Here is a 17,580-nt window from a genome sequence, read left to right as displayed (position 1 = left end):
ACATCTTCAAATATAAAATGCAGGTCTCAGTCTTGAAAGACAGAGGCCAGTAGACAAAATGTACATAATGAGATTAACAACAACACAAACAATATTTGCTATTTACATGGGACCTTTCATCGGAGCAGGTCAAAAGGCATTTTATTAATACATTAGTACTTCAAATTGAACCTTGGAAAAACACATGTCAAGTGTCAGTCTATTTATTAAAACCAAAGCACAGAGAAACTAAATGCACTAACAGTAAGATTAAAGAATCAACACAATGTAGGTAAAATGCTGGTGGTTTGTGGTTTAGTCACTAAGTTATATCTGACTCTTGTAACCCCTTGGATTGTAGCCTGCCAGGCTCCTCTGTCCATGGGATGCTCCAGGCAAGAATACTGGAGTGGGTTGCCATTTCCTTTTCCTAGGTAAAATGTCAGTGGGTAATAAACCACATTCAAATATACATGCAGAAACTGGCCTTTTTTTACCAATGAATTTTTAAGTAAAGAAAGCATTAGACGATCAGTCATGTGCAAATCTTTGCCACCCCATGGACTGTAACTCCCAGGCTCCTCTGTCCGTAGAATTCTCCAGTTAAGAATACTAGAGTGGGTTGACGTTTCCTACTCCAGGGGATCTTCCCGACCCAGGGATGGAACCTGGGTCTCCTGCCTTGCAGGCAGATTTTCTACCTTCTGAGCCACCAGGGAAGCCCAACTGCAAATTCTTTGAAGGAAGCTCTCCAAGAGATGATTTATCTCTATTGAAAATCTGGAATTGATGAGAGTGTAAGATATGCTTGGAACATTTGCATCACTGACTCAATGGACATGAGTTTGGGTAAACTCCGGGAGTTGGAGATGGACAGGGAGGCCTGGCATGCTGTGGTTCGTGGGTCGCAAAGAGTCGGACACAACTGAGCGACTGAACTGAACTGAACTGAACTGAAAGTTTAAAAACTCATGGCTTTAAAAAAAAGAACTAAATCCTTCTGAGCAATATAATCAGAATGTTTAGAACTTTTCAGGTTTTCTGATTTGAAAACCTCTGAAGTTTCACATCTTAGTTTGTCAAATCAATCATGGCATTTCAAAAAAGAATTTATCTTTATAGAGATTAAACATAAGGAAAGTGGGTTCAGCTAGTTTTATTATCTTACAAAGATAATACAATGACTATAAGAAAGTGGAGAAAACTACTAGACCATTCAGATATGACCTAAATCAAATCCCTTATGACTATACAGTGGAAGTGAGAAATAGATTTAAGGGACTAGATCTGACAGACAGAGTGCCTGATGAACTATGGATGGAGGTTTGTGACATTGTACAGGAGACAGGAATCAAGACCATTCCCAAGAAAAAGAAATGCAAAAAAGCAACATGGCTGTTTGAGGAGGCCTTACAAATACCTGTGAAAAGAAGGGAAGTGAAAAGCAAAGGAGAAAAAGAAAGATACACCCATTTGAATGCAGAGTTCCAAAGAATAGCAAGGAGAGACAAGAGAGCTTTCCTCAGTGATCAATGCAAAGAAGTAGAGGAAAACAACAGAATGGGAAAGACTTGAGATCTCTTCAAGAAAATTAGAGATACGAAGGAAACATTTCATGCTAAGATGGGCTCAATAAAGAACAGAAATGGTATGGACCTAGCAGAAGCAGAAGATATTAAGAAGAGGTGGCAAGAATACACAGAAGAACTGTACAAAAAAGATCTTCATGACCCAGATAATCACAATGGTGTGATCACTCACCTAAAGCCAGACATTCTGGAATGTGAAGTCAAGTGGGCCTTAGGAAGCATCGCTACAAACAAAACTAGTGGAGGTGATGGAATTCCAGTTGAGCTATTTCAAATCCTGAAAGATGATGCTGTGAAAGTGCTGCACTCAATATGCCAGCAAATTTGGAAAACTCAGCAGTGGCCACAGGACTGGAAAAGGTCAGTTTTCATTCTAATCTCAAAGAAAAGCAATCCCAAAGAATGCTCAAAGTACCGCACAATTGCTCTCATCTCACACGCTAGTAATGCTCAATAGTCTCCAAGCCAGGCTTCAACAATACATGAACCGAGAACTTCCAGATGTTCAAGCTGGATTTAGAAAAGGCATAGGAACCAGAGATCAAATTGCCAATATCCGCTGGATCATCGAAAAAGCAAGAGAGCTCCAGAAAAACATCTATTTCTGCTTTATTGACTACACCAAAGCCTTTGACTGTGTGGATCACAATAAACTGTGGAAAATTCTGAAAGAGATGGGAATACCAGACCACTTGACCTGCCTCTTGAGAAACCTGTTTGCAGGTCAGGAAGCAACAGTTAGAACTGGACATGGAACAACAAACTGGTTCCAAATAGGAAAAGGAGTACATCAAGGCTGTATATTGTCACCCTGCTTATTTAACTCATATGCAGAGTATATCATGAGAAATGCTGGGCTGGAAGAAGCACAAGCTGGAATCAAGATTGCCGGGAGAAATATCAATAACCTCAGATATGCAGATGACACCACCTTTATGGCAGAGAGTGAAGAAGAACTAAAGAGTCTCTTGATGAAAGTGAAAGAGGAGAGTGAAAAAGTTGGCTTAAAGCTCAACATTCAGAACACTAAGATGATGGCATCCGGTCCCATCACTTCATGGGAAATAGATGGGGAAACAGTGGCTGACTTTATTTTTCTGGGCTCCAAAATCACTTCAGATGGTGATTGCATCCATGAAATTAAGATGCTTACTCCTTGGAAGGAAAGTTATGACCAACCTAGATAGCATATTAAAAAGCAGAGACATTACTTTGTCAACAAAGGTCTGTCTGGTCAAGGCTATGGTTTTTCCAGTGGTCATGTATGGATGTGAGAGTTGAACTATAAAGAAAGCTGAGTGCTGAAGAATTCATGCTTTTGAACTGTGGTGTTGGAGAAGAGTCTTGAGAGTCCCTTGGAGTGCAAGGAGATCCAACCAGTCCATCCTAAAGGAGATCAGTCCTGGATGTTCATTGGAAGGACTGATGTTGAAGCTGAAACTCCAATACTTTGGCCACCTGATATGAAGAGTTGACTCATTTGAAAAGACCCTGATGCTGGGAAAGATTTATGGCAGGAGGCGAAGGGGACGACAGAGAATGAGATGATTGGATGGCATCACCGACACAATGGACATGGGTTTGGGTGGATTCTGGGTGTTGGTGATGGACAGGGAGGCCTGGCATGCTGCGGTTCATGGGGTTGCAAATAGTCGGATATGACTGAGTGACTGAACTGAACTTATAAGATACTTTGTTATTGTTCAGTAGTGTCCGACTCTTCACAAGTCCATGTATTGCAGCATGCCAGATTTCCCTGTCCTTCACTATCTCCTGGAGTTTGCTCAAACTCATGTCCATTGAATCAGTGATACTACCCAGCCATCTCATCCTCTGGCATCCCCTTCTCCTCCTTCCTTCAGTCTTTCTCAGAATCAGGGTCTTTTCCAATGAGTTGGTTCTTTGTGTCAGGTGGCCAAAGTATTGGAGCTTCAGCATCAGTTCTTTTAATGAATATTCAGGACTGATTCCCTTTAGGACTGACTGGTTTGATCTCCTTGCTGTTCAAGGGACTCTCAAGAGTCTTCTCCAGCTCCCCAGTTCAAAAGTATGAATTCTTCAGTGCCCAGCCTTCTTTATGACCCAACCCTTACAAACGTACATGACAACTGGGAAAACCATAGCTTTGATTATATGCACCTTTGTGGGCAAAGCACTGTCTCTGCTTTTTAATATGCTGTCCAGGTTTCTCATAGCTTTTCTTCCAAGGAGCAGTTCAGTTCAGTCACTCAGTCATGTCCAACTCTTTGCGACCCCATGACCACAGCATGCCAGGCCTCCCTGTCCATTACCAAAACCCAGAGTCTACCCAAACCCATGTCCATTGAGTTGGTGATGCAATCCAACCATCTCATCCTCTGTCATCCCCTTCTTCTCCTCATCTTTCCAAGGCCCTCAATCTTTCCAAGGAGCAAGCATCTTCTAATTTCATGGCTGCAGTCACCATCCACAGTGATTTTCGGAGCCTAAGAAAATAAAGTCTGTCATTGTTTCCATTGTTTGCCCATCTATTTGCCATGAAATAATGTAACCAGATGCCGTGATCTTAGTTTTTTGCATGTTGAGTTTTAAGCCAGCTTTTTCACTCTCCTCTTTCACCTTCATCAAGTGGATCTTTAGTTCCTCTTTGCTTTCTGCCATTTGGGTTTTATCATCTGCTTATCTGAGGTTACTGATGTTTCTCCTGGCAGTCTTCATTCCAGCTTGTGCTTCATCCTGCCCAGCATTTCTCATGCTGTACTCTGCATGTAAGTTGAATAAGCAGGGTGACAATATACAGCCTTGAGGTACTCCTTTCCCAATTTTGAACCAGTGCATTGCTCCATATCTGGTTCTAACTGTTGCTTCTTCATCTGCATACAGCCTTCTCAGGATATTTTGTACCTTATGTTAAACTCTAATTCATATAATATAGATGGGCCATTCCCTGCATACAGGCAGGTTGTAGTGTGTATATATGTGGATCATGTGTTCTTTGCATAGGCAGGCCTTAAAGATATTTTGGATTTGGCTCCAGACCACCTCAATACATGAATATAAAAATAAAGCAAGTTATATCAATGCTTTGTTTCTCTGTGCAAAATAAAAGTTACATTTATACTATATTGTAGTCTAATGATGTACAATAGCATTATATATAAAAATGTGCATACCTTAATTTCCAATCCTGTATTGTTAAAAGAATGCTAACCATCTAAGCATTTATAGGGTAGTAAGCAACAGTTAGAACTGGACATGGAACAACAGACTGGTTCCAAATAGGAAAAGGAGTACATCAAGGCTGTATATTGTCACCCTGCTTACTTAACTTATATGCAGAGTACATCATGAGAAATGCTGGGCTGGAAGAAGCACAAGCTGGAATCAAGATTGCCAGGAGAAATATCAATAACCTCAGATATGCAGATGACACCACCCTTATGGCAGAGAGTGAAGAGGAACTAAAAACCCTCTTGATGAAAGTGAAAGAGAAGAGTGAAAAAGTTGGCTTATGCTTAATATTCAGAAAACTAAGATCATGGCATCTGGTCCCATCACATCATGGGAAATAGATGGGGAAACAGTGGAAACAGTGTTAGACTTTATTTTGGGGGGTTCCAAAATCACTGCAGATGGTGACTGCAGCCATGAAATTAAAAGACACTTACTCCTTGGAAGGAAAGTTATGACCAACCTAGACAGCATAGTAAAAAGCAGAGACATTACTTTGCCAACAAAGGTCCGTCTGGTCAAAGCTATGGGTTTTCCAGTGGTCATGTATGGATGTGAGAGTTGGACTGTGAAGAAAGCTGAGCACTGAAAAATTGATTCTTTTGAACTGTGGTGTTGGAGAAGACTCTTGAGAGTCCCTTGGACTCCAAGGAGATCCAACCAGTCCATCCTAAAGGAGATCAGTCCTGGGTGTTCATTGGAAGGACTGATGCTGAAGCTGAAACTCCAATACTTTAGCCACCTCATGCGAAGAGTTGACTCATTGGAAAAGACCCTGATGCTGGGAGGGATTGGGGGCAGGAGGAGAAGGGGACAACAGAGGATGAGATGGCTGGATGGCATCACCGACTTCATGGGCATAAGTTTGAGTAAACTCCGGGAGTTGGCGATGGACAGGGAGGCCTGGCGTACTGTGATTCATGGGGTCGCAAAGAGTCGGACATGACTGAGCGACTGAATTGAACTGAACTGAACATTAAAAACCACTGATCACATATCAGGATAATAAATATAATAATAATGAAATGGTTTGAAATATTGCAAGAATTATCAAAATGTGACAGAGACATGAAGTGATCAAATGTCTTGTCTGACACAGCATTGCCATAAATGTCTTTTTCTTTTTTTTTTTAAAGCATTATCTGTGAAGCACAGTAAAACAGGTGGGCCTATATTTCTGAGTGTTCTTATACATAAATCAAGACACATCAGGACACAGGTGAGAACTGATCAGTGAGATGTGTGTATGTTCCCATGTTATCAGCTCCACTGAAACTGATCCATCTGTGCAAATGGGAACATCTGTAAACTTTGGGTAAATGGACTGAGATATGTAGGGGCACCAAGCACTGGTCATGACCACAGGACTGTGAGTTCCAAACTCCAGCAAAGGGAACTAAAAACCAGGGGACTTCCCTGGCATTCATTCCAATGGTTAAGATTCTGTGCTTCTACTGCTGGAGGCATGGATTTGATCCCTGGTCAGGGAACTAAGATCCCACATGCTGCATGGCCCCAGGCCCCCCACAAAGAAAAAGGCAACTCAAAGAAAACCTGACTCTGATTTTTCCTAGAGTTCAGTCATCAAAGTTATAATCTAAACGTCTTCTCTGGGTAACCAAAGGTTTTTATCAATTGCCCATGGAGAATGCCGCCAGTATCAGTAAGCTCACATTCTTCAATCTAAAGACACTCGGGGGCTTCCCTGGTGGCTCAGTGTTAAAGAAACTGCCTGCCAATGCAGGAGACGTGGGTTCAATCCCTAGTCCAGGAGAATCCCACATGCTGTGAAGCAACTAAGCCCATGTGCCACAACTATTGAGCCTGCACTCTAGAACCCAGGAACCACGACTATGAGCCTACATGCTACAACTGTTGAAGTCCTCACACCCTATAGCCCTTACCCTTAACAAGAGAAGACACCATAGTGAGAAGCCCACACATAGCAACTAGAGAAAAGCCCTAGCAGCAACAGAGACCCAGCCCAGCCAAAAATAAAGAAATAGATATAATTATAAAAACACTTGAAGAAAATCTTCTGTTATTTGCTTTGCGATGGCCCCTTTCTGTGTTTCTAACCAGGTTGGTCCTGATGATGACACAACTTGTTAGACACTTGCTCCTGGATCTCTCTTCACACATCAGACTCAACATAATCAACACCCAATGCTCCACACAAAACAACCCCTTCATCCATCTTCCCCACTTTACTCTCATTACATCTTTCCCAGGCTCACAGTGTTTAAAAAACAAAATAAACTCTTTCCTTAATCATAATCGGTACAAATGAATTTGAAAAGTAAATAAATACTAGCTCTAGCGCAGCACTCTGAAAAAAAATTCTTAAAATATTTTTACTTTCAAGGCTTCTGTATGTGTTCTTTTTGTTGTTGTATTTTTTTTCTATGTGTTCTTAAAGATACAAGTTCACATATATAAACAAAATAGAATTAAGGTGAACATACTGTTAAATGTGTTTTCATTTTGTATTTCACCAAAATATTTATTTTAATGGTTGCATATTATAGTACATGTGATCATTTATTTAACAAATCCTCTATTGCTGGATATTTAGGCATTGTCAAATAGTTAGCTATTATAAATAATTCTGTGTTAAATATCCCTGAAACTAAGTCTTTGAAAACAACCTTAATCATTTCCTTGAAAAAAAATCTCAGGTGTGGAATTGCTGAAAGTCATGTATGAACCCCTTGGAAAGCAAGGAGATCAAACCAATCAATCCTAAAGAAAATCAGTCCTGAATATTCATTGGAAGAACTGATGCTAAAGCTCCAATACTTTGGCCACCTGACACAAAGAGCCAACTCATTGGAAAAGACTCTGATTCTGGGAAAGATTGAAATCAGGAGAAGGGGATGACAGAGGATGAGATGGCTGGATGGCATCATTGATACAATGAGCATGAACTTGGGCAAACTGCAGGAGATGGTGAGGAACAGAGAAGCCTGGTGTGTGTCAGTCCATGGTGTTGCAAAGAGTCCATGTGACTAGGTGACTGAACAACAACAAAGTATCAACATTTTCAGAGGAAGCTGTTAAGCTGCTAACCTACCCTCCAGAAGTATAATACCATTTGCTACTCCCACCCATTTCCCTGTATGTTCACAAATCCAGGTGTTATAGCTTTGTTTTAATCAATATCAACTTGATTTCAAAAAGTGGAATCACTTTCCCAGGATGTCTTGCTGGAGGCATAACAGCTTCTGGCTCCCTGCCCCCTGCACCTGCCCACTCTGGTCCATGTGCTCTCATTTCTCAGATTAAACTCCTGAATGCCAGCTCAGCACCCAACACTCCACCCCAGGATGTCTCTTCTACAAAACTGTCCTCTCTAACCTCTCCAACCTTCATGTACATGAGTCAGCCTCCTTGGCATCACTAGGTAATTGTGAGGGTTGAATGTAAAAATGTGTGTTACACACTTGGTAGTTAATTTTCCTGAATGCTTTGCAGGTGTCTAGGTCTTCATTCACTAGATCAGAACATCATGCTTTTGCTTATGCTGGTCTCACCTCCCGGAATGCCTTCCACATGCATTTCCACCTGCTGAAACCCTAACCACTAAGTCAGTCTCACATGTCTAATTCCTCAGAAATGCTCTCTCTGTCCCCTAATATGGACTTGTTCCAACTCTAACAAAAGTTGTCATTTTTTATAAACATCTATAAAAATTAGATTCCTTCTAGCTTACAAAGTTAATATAGCCATTTTCTTGCTTCTTCAACCAGACTGTATATGCTGACATCAGGATTTGTATTGGACTTGGCTTTTTCTTATTTGTATTACCTGTGGTTTCCTGAGACAAAGAAACCTCCATGGGAGCTGAGATTTTTTAACTCAGGCCACAGAAATTTATGGAAAATCTATTACCATATTATTTAAGCACAAGATAAATCAGACAGAGACAGACACCACAAATGGATCCTACAGCCATAAATACAACATCAAATGGCCAACACCTCATTCTCATGGGACAGACACCACCTTCCACAGTGTAAGTGGTTATGGTCATTTTACACCCTATGAAAATGATGACCATCTGTGTCCAGGCATTTACTCTGGGTGCTTTTACATGCTTTATCTTGTCTAAGTTATACATAAAATCTATAGGTTACAATCTATCGCTTCCATTTTGTGTAAGAAAAGATTGAGGCTTAGATGAATTAGTTTTTCTGAATTTCAGAGCCCATATGTCATAGGATGGGACTCAAATCCACATCTGTTGGCCTCTTTTCCACCTGCTGATGGGCCTCCTTATCCCCTGGAAGGCCTGACACATTATCATGTCCCTCTGTGTAGCTAGAACAGAGAAAGTGGGGAGAGGTGTAGCTGCAGTTAAAGGAACAGGCCTACCACAGAGATCTTATGGTCAGAGAGTTAAAGCATGACGTGGACACAGGCATACATGTGGTGAGTGAGAGCAAAGAGGGTACCTGAGGGCAGGTGGACCAGCTGTCAGCAGGAAGACCTGGCACCCACAGCCGGATTGAGAGAGAAATCTGCAGCTAAGTGGGACATATGATGCCTGGGGAACAGGCCAAACAGACCCCATGCCCTGCTTGGGGCAGCAGGACTCATTTTTGATCCCATCAGATAGTGAAACAGCCACATATACACTGCTGCATGAGGGTGTCTCTGACTCCAGATCCAGGCATGGCTGAGCTTGTGGGAAATCCCTCCAGTCCCTGCAGGAGGTTGGTGTGGGGAAGGACAGACAACAGGATGAAAACTGTCTGTAATGAAGACAGACTCCACTGGAAAGATGCAAAGAAATGCAGCAGAATCATACAGAATTAGATTATAATGCAAAGGTGCAATTTACAGAGCATCAGTTCAGTTCAGTTGCTCAGTCATGTCCAGCTCTTTGCAACCTCATGGACTGCAGCATGCCAGGCTTCCCTGTCCATCACCAACTTCCAGAGATTACTCAAACTCATGTCCATCCAGTCAGTAATGCCATTCAACCATCTCATAAAAGCATAAAAGTAAGTAAATCTAGTGGCACAGAACATTCTAGAGTCTCTTGCTCAGCAGCAGAGATTTGGGAATTTTTGAGTTCAATTTCAAACTGTTAAAGGACATTTCTTGGGAATCACAGGTTATCACTCATCAAAAACTGCCCATGGGAGTGAAAGGAGGAGGTCATGTTCAGATACGAAGCTGAGTCAAGAGGTCTGGGTGGGCCTGAGACTGCATTTCTAAGAAGACCCAGGAGATGCAGGTGCTGTTGGCTCTGGCACCACAGTCTGAGTCACAGGGAATTAGAAAGCCAGCGGGAGAATGGGGACAGTCTGGGAGTGAGGGGGAGTGGTTTTTAAGAAAATACTATTTAAAAAAGAAAAAAATGTAGGAAACTAATATTTTTGCACATTATAGCATGGTCTACTAAGCATCTGTAAAAATGTAGCATCCAAATAATAGCTGTGAGCAAAAACAAAGCAAAATCAATCTACCTCAAGAGCTGGAAAACACTTTAATTTCCCAGGACTCTCTAAAATGATCAAATCAACCACAAAATCGTCTAAATGAAAAACACAGCCCATGTTCAGACTCTCACCAGGAAGTCTAGGGTCCTATTTACCCCATGTTGATTTTTTTTTCTGTTTGGCTGCACTGTGTCCTGCTTGCCTTGCACGAGCTGTCTCTCGATGGGGGCTGCTCCTGCAGCGCACGGGCCTCTCCCTGAGGGGCTTCTGCTGACGCTGAGCGAAGACTTCAGGAGCTGTGGCATGTGGGCTCAGCAGCTGTGGTGCAGGGCTTAGCTGCTCTGCGGCGGGTGGACTCTTTCCAGACCAGGGACTGAACCAGAGTCTCCCGCATTGGCAGGCAAATTCTTATCCACTGCACCACCAGGGAAGTCCTGGTTCTTTTCACTTGTCATTTCTTCTGTGAATTAAAATCCTGCATAGTGCCTACTATACTCTCCTATTGACTCTAACTTCTAGGAATTGGGAGAGAAGAGGAAACGAGGGGAAGAGAATAAAGCCCCACATCTGCTAGGCTGGCTAACTCTCACTTCCCCTATCCCCCTCACCCACCCCCCACCTCAACCCCCCCCCCCCACCCCGCCCGACAACAGCTTCTCTCAATCAAATCCAACACCAAAGGGGTGTCCTGGAGTGACGGGGGCTGAGACAGGTGAGCAGGAGAGGGAACCTGCGATGTATACAGGCGGAGTGAAATCAATTCATGAATACACTGCCCGGGTATCATCTCCAAACACAGAAATGAAGCTAACAGTGATACTGACAGTGGACCAAGGCACAGGTCAACAGCCAAGTTATGCAGTTATTAATTCGGTCTCCAAATTCAATTTTCCCTCAAACATTTTAGAATCTCAATAATCCTATGATTTGCAGGTTTTAAGAAGGAAGAATAAGGATTTGTTATGTTCCTAAGTTGTACTACAGAGTTTCTTAGATAATTCATATTTTATGGCTTTGGGGAAAATTTAAGATAAGTACAGGTGAACAGAATTACATTTACAACAGAAAATCTGACAGACACACTGTCTGAGAGTAAGCAAACATCATACACAGTGCTCTCAGGGACAAGGTTGTATCAAGAGCTGTGATTAATATTTTCCTGACACAGCAGTTCACCTTCTTCCTGACCTACAATGGAACTGGAAATAATTAAGACAAGCTTTTGCCCTGTGACTAACTGAAGCTGCTCCCTGGGTAATGTTTAGGCATTAAGTTGAATATTCTTTTATGTTACAAGGGTTTCATTCATTAAATTATAGCTATTGTCCACTAGATGGGTCTGTGGGGAGGTAAGGGTTTTAAAGAGCAGTTCTTTCAGTTATTTACAGAGTTGTCATGTGTTTGTGTGTGTGTGTGTTGGTTCCTTCTTGCTCACACCTGTGTGTAACTCACTCACCCTCTCATCCAGCAATCCTCAGTACTCTCTCTGTGCCCTGTAGAAAGCCACTTTCTGGGAACAACTATGAAAACAAGATGCTCCCTGATTTTAAAAACCCTCAAGGTACTATGAGATATAGATCCAAACTACAAAGCATGCCAGAGGTGCCATCTTTTAATTATGATAAGATTCACATAACATAAAATTTAACTATTTAACCATTTTTAAGTGGACAGTTCAGTGTTCAGTACATTCACATTGCTGTGCTACCAAGCTGAGAATTGTTTTTCTGCCTCAAAAAACTGAAATTCTTACATATTAAACAAACAATTCCCCATTTCCCCTCCCTGAGTCCCTGCAGACCACCATCCTACTTCCTGTTTTTTTTGAATTTGACTACTCTCGGAACCTCACATAAGTGGAATCAGAGTATTCATTCCATTTTGTGTCTGGCTTATTTCATTGAGCAAGATGTCATCAAGGTTTATCCATAGGTCAGAATTTTCTTCCTTTTTAAGGCCAAATAATACTTCATTGTAAGGATTTAGTTTCTTCCAACTTTTGGCTGCTATAAACACAGCAGTACCATAAATGCTATATTAAAAGAATATATAAGACCCTAAGGAAGAACTCAGGGTCTCAAAGATGCATTAGATTTGACTCAGAAAATGAGGAGATTTTCACCATCCAGATGACAGAGGACCTAGGTCTCTGAGGTTGAGGGGCAGCATGTGCACTGGGAACAGGGAGGACATGGTGCTTCAAGAGAACCTACACACAATCCAAGTGTAGAGGGGTGTGTATGTCAGACATACTGGCTGCAGAGGGAGGTGGGGAAGATCTTCCTACCACCTTGTCTGTTTTGGCTTAGTGTCTTCTTCAAGATTCTATCCTGATCCCAGCTGAGGGCCTCAAACTGAGTGTGGAAGGAACATCACCAGCAGACATGGATGCTGACAGGTCCAGGTCACAAGCCTCTCTGCCATCTCCCACACGGATCTTCTCTGCTCCAATCAATTTGCTTTTAGCTTTTAGCCAATCTCTAGACTCTGCCTCCAACGGATACCATGATTCCTCACTGCTGACTGGGTCAGTATTGAGGCTCTTCTCTGGTGGACACAGGCTCACCCCACGGCCCCTGCTGGAGTGGATTTGAGGCTATGCTATGGTTCCAGCAGCAGCTCAGCCAGGCCAGTAAGGATCAAATCTGTGCTAAAGAAAGCAGCAGTCTGTGGGGGGAGGGTGGGGGCTGGCATCTCAGTGTGGGTGAGTGGAGGACAAGGCTATAGGAAGGGCTAAGGGACAGAGAAGGAGGCTGCAGCCAGAGGGCACGGTGGGAGGAGGAGGAGATTTCAGAAATACAAATAAGAAAAGATGGAAAGGAATGAGATATTGGAGAGTTAGGGCCAGGAAGACTTTGTATGAATAATCCAAGGTCTCATATATAGTGTCCTGGGTCAGGCTAAGATGGAACCCTGGATCCCAGGGCCCATTAACCACCATGAGGGAACTCACAACACAGGGAAAAAATTTCCTGGTATCTCCATTCCATGGTCAGTTTCCAAGAAATATTCACCTACAATGTCACTGATCTAATCTGCATCCATTAGGAACAGAGTCCCCCTGACACACTGACAAAGAAGCCAAGAGCAGATGTGGTGCTAAATCTTTAGCTGGATTTTAAAAAGGCAAATGGCTTAAACTAACCTTTTCTCTTGGGTGAAAGTCTGGATACATGTTCTTCAATACCAGACGCCCATCCGACTTATGCCTAAAGTTCACATAGTTAAAGGAAATCAGTCCTTTTTTGGGCCAGGATGGAGGTGGACGATACTCAAGTTCCCAGGGCGCTTCTTTCTCAAGGTCTGTGTATTCAATCACCCTTTCTACTGAAATCATCTGAAACACATATGAAATCACATGAGTTAGTATCAGAGGGTCTTGTTTATGGATGTTCAGAGATTGTAAATGAAACCTTCTGCTTGTCTGTGGTTCAGAACATCACAGGTCTCAGCATCCACCAAGGACAGAAGTAGGACTCTGATGAGGCTTTAGATGATTGAAAACTTGTTTATCATCTTCAACACTTTTATATATGCCTATTTCCTTCAATTTTATATTAAAGTTAAAAAAATTAAAGAAATGCATGATAAAATTTTATTGATCCTCCTTTCACATCTGAATTAAAAAAAAAAAAGAATTTATTCAAAGAAAAGAATACTTTTGGACACCAATTAGTAATGTGTGGCCACAGAAGGGCCACGTGTTACAAATGAACAGAATTAGATGGTCATCAAATCTCATTTTAATAATCAGTCACTTTCTACTCTGTTATGAGCTTCTCTGATAGCTCAGTTTGTAAAGAATCCGCCTGCAATGCAGGAGACCCTGGTTAGATTCCTGGGTTGGGAAGTTCCCCTGAAGAAGGGATAGGCTACCCACTCCAGTATTCTTGGGCTTGCCTTGTGGCTCAGCTGATAAAGAATCCTCCTGCAATGCAGGTGACCTGGGTTTGATCCCTGGGTTGGGAAGATCCCCTGGAGAAGGGAAAGGCTACCACTCCAGTGTTCTGGCTTGAAGAATTCCATGGACTGTATAGTCCATGGGGTCGCAAAGAATCGGACACGACTGAGTGACTTTCACTACTTCTACTCTGTTAGAAGAAAGACATGGGAATTTTCATTTTTATTGTTTTTATCCCTTTAGGAAAAGGTACAAATATTCAAAAGTGTATAATTTATACATTGATTAAGGTATTCTAAACAACCATGACTCCACACCTTAGAGCACATTCTGAGAGGGAGCCTATCCTACCAGGAAGAAGGGCCACAAGCAAATACGGTGTTCAACACACACAAGAATAAATGACAAAATGGGGGAGGGGTGGAGGAATACAGTAATTAAATAAATGTCAAAATGCTGGATTATTTTCTTTTACCAAAAATGAGGAATTACCCATTAAGAAACAAATACACACAAGCTGCTAAGAAATTAGCTTATATTATCTCCAGAACTTCAGAACCTCCCTCCTACAGAGACATTTATTATATTTGAAGACAGTTTGTGATGAATACAAAACCTTCTGACATGGCATACACATGACTGAGAAAAATATGTATATATATATTTATTTAACATTAATTTTAAGCACATGGAAAGTGAAAGTGAAAGTTGCTCAGTCGTGCCTGACTCTTTGCAACCCCATGGACTGTAGCCTGCCAGGCTCCTCTGTCCATGGGGATTCTCCAGGCAAGGATACTGGAGTAACCATTCCCTTTTCCAGGGGATCTTCACAACCCAGGGATCGAACCTGAGTCTCTTGTGGCTCCTGCATTGCAGGAGGATTCTTTACCATCTGCGCCACCAGGGAAGCCCTTAAGAAGATGGAGGAGAATGTAAAAAGCTTTGTAAAATGATGTAAAAATAACAATTTTATTATTTTACATAAGAATTTCTTTTATGTCATATAACAGCAAGGAGACTTGAAAAGGCTAAGAACAGAAAGGTAAACATCACCATGTTCTCAACTTCCACACTTTGCCTGACGCACCACTGGAACATACTGGTAAGTGTGATGGTGAGCGACAGGACCAGGCCAACATGCCCAGCATCCAAAGCTAAATGAGGAAGAAGAAGGATAAAGTCAGTCTATTTCTCAACCCCTCACATAGTTCCTTCTGTCACTCTACAAAGAAGATTCCTTTATTTTTATGATTTTTTTTATTGGAGTAATAGTTGACTTACAAAGTTATGTTACTTTCAAGTGTACAGTAAAGTGAATTAGCCAGACATATATGTAATCTGCTCTTTTAAAATTATTTTCTTACATATGTCATTACAGAGTATTAAATAGAGTCCCCTGTGCTATACAGTAGGTCTTTTTTAGCTATCTATTTTATATACAGTAGTGAGAGGACTCCTTTATAATATTTAAATCATTTTCATATAATGATAGTTTTACTCATAATATTACTTCTGTTGTATGAGACAATAATAAAGTTAAAACACACACACACACACACACACTATGAGGGACTTTCCTGATGGTCCAATAGCTAAGACTATGAGCTCCCAATGCAGGGGGCCCAGGTTTGAACCTGGGTCAGGGAACTAGACTCCACATGCCACAACTAAGAGTTCACATGTTGCAGCTAAAGTCCTGCCTGTTACAACTAAGACTGAAGATCCTGCATGCCCCAACTAAGACCCAGTACAGCCAAATAAATAAGTAAATTTTTAAAAATACTATGAATTTAGAAAGAACTAACAAAGTTGTTAGACGACAGAGGATGAGATAGTTGGATGGCATCACCAACTCAATGGGCATGAGTTTGAGTAAACTCCGGGAGTTCGCAATGGACAGGGAGGCCTGGCGTGATGCAGTCCATGGGGTCACAAAGAGTCAGACACAACTGAGTGATTGAACTGAACTGAACTAAACAAAGTTGTTGTTCAGTCACTAAGTCATGTCTGACTCTGTGTCACCATGGACTGCAGCACACCAGGCTTCCCTGTTCTTCGTTATCTCCCATAGTTTGCTTAAACTCATGTCCATCAAGTTGGTGATGCCATCCAACCATCTCATCCTCTGCCACCCCCTTCTCCTCCTGCCTTCAATCTTTCCCAGTATCAGGGTCTTCTCTAATGAGTCAGTGCTTCGCACCAGGTGGTCAAAGTATTAGAGCTTCAGCTTCAGCATCAGTCCTTCCAGTGAATATTCAGGATTGATTTCCTTTAGGATTGACTGGTTTGAGCTCCTTACAGTCCAAGGGACTCTCAAGAATCTTCTCCAACACCACAGCTTGAAAGCATCAATTCTTCAGCCCTCAGCCTTTTCAATGGTCCAACTCTTAACATCTGTTGACAACTCTTACATGACTACTGGAAAAAATATAGCTTTCACTATATGGATCTTTGTTGGCAAAGTGACGTCTCTGCTTTGTAATATTCTGTTTAGATTTGTCATAGCTTTCCTTCCAAGAAGAAAACATATTTTCATTCATGGCTGCAGTCACAGTTTGAAGTGATTTTTGGAACCCAAGAAAATAAAATCTGTCACTGCTTTCAATTTTTCCCCAGATGGGCCCAGATATCATGATCTTAGCTTTTTGAATGCTGAGTTTTAAGCCAGCTTTCTCACTCTGCTCTGTAACTTTCATCAAGAGGCTCTTCACTTTCTGTCATTAGAGTGGTATCATCTGCATATCTGAGGTTATTGATATTTCTCCCAGAAATCTTGATTCCAGCTTGTGCTTCATCCAGCCCAGTATTTTGCATGATGTACTCTGCATATAAGTTAAATAAACATAGTGACAATATACAGCCTTGTCATTCTCCTTCTCCAGTTTTGAAGCAGTCGATTGTTCCTCATCCAGTTCTAACTGTTTCTTCTTGACTTGCATACAGGTTTCTCAGGAGACAGGTAAGATGGTCTGGTGTTCCTACCTCTTTCAGAATTTTCCACAGTTTGTTGTGATCTACACAGTCAAAGCCTTTCACATAGTCAATGAAGCAGATGTTTTTCTGGAATTCCCTTGCTTTCTCTATGATCCAGGGAATATTGGCAATTTGATCTCTGGTTCCTCTGCCTTTTGTAAACCCAGCTTGTACAGCTGGAAGTTTCTGGTTCATGCACTGCTTAAGTCTTGTTTGAAGGAATTTGCATATAAACTTGCTAGCATGCAAAATGAGTGCAATTGTATGATAGTTTGTGAACATTCTTTAGCATTGCCTTTCTTTGGGATTGGAATGAAAACTAACCTTTTCCAATCCTGTGGCCACTGTTGAGTTTTCCAAATTTCCTGGTATATTGACTGCAGCACTTCAACAGAATCAGCTTTTAGGATTTTAAATTGCTCAGCTGGAATTCCATTACCTTCACTAGCTTTGTTCATATAATGCTTTGAAGTTAAGGCCC

At 41.7% G+C, this 17,580-nt stretch overlaps 1 protein-coding gene across 1 annotated transcript in view; it reads right to left on the bottom strand.

Moving 5' to 3' along the window:
• LOC133049596 (ATP-binding cassette sub-family C member 4-like) overlaps positions 1-17,580 on the bottom strand; it is a 154,704-nt gene that overhangs the window by 37,650 nt on the left and 99,474 nt on the right. Inside the window, 2 exon segments of the mRNA XM_061133714.1 lie at positions 13,371-13,562; positions 15,180-15,280. Coding sequence (XP_060989697.1) covers positions 13,371-13,562; positions 15,180-15,280 — 293 coding nt within the window.

The sequence above is a fragment of the Dama dama genome, chromosome 30 (genome assembly GCF_033118175.1).
Source record: "Dama dama isolate Ldn47 chromosome 30, ASM3311817v1, whole genome shotgun sequence".
Taxonomy (NCBI): Eukaryota; Metazoa; Chordata; class Mammalia; order Artiodactyla; family Cervidae; genus Dama; species Dama dama.
Note: the sequence above shows the minus strand (reverse complement) of the source record. Positions and strands in the feature narration are given on the sequence as shown.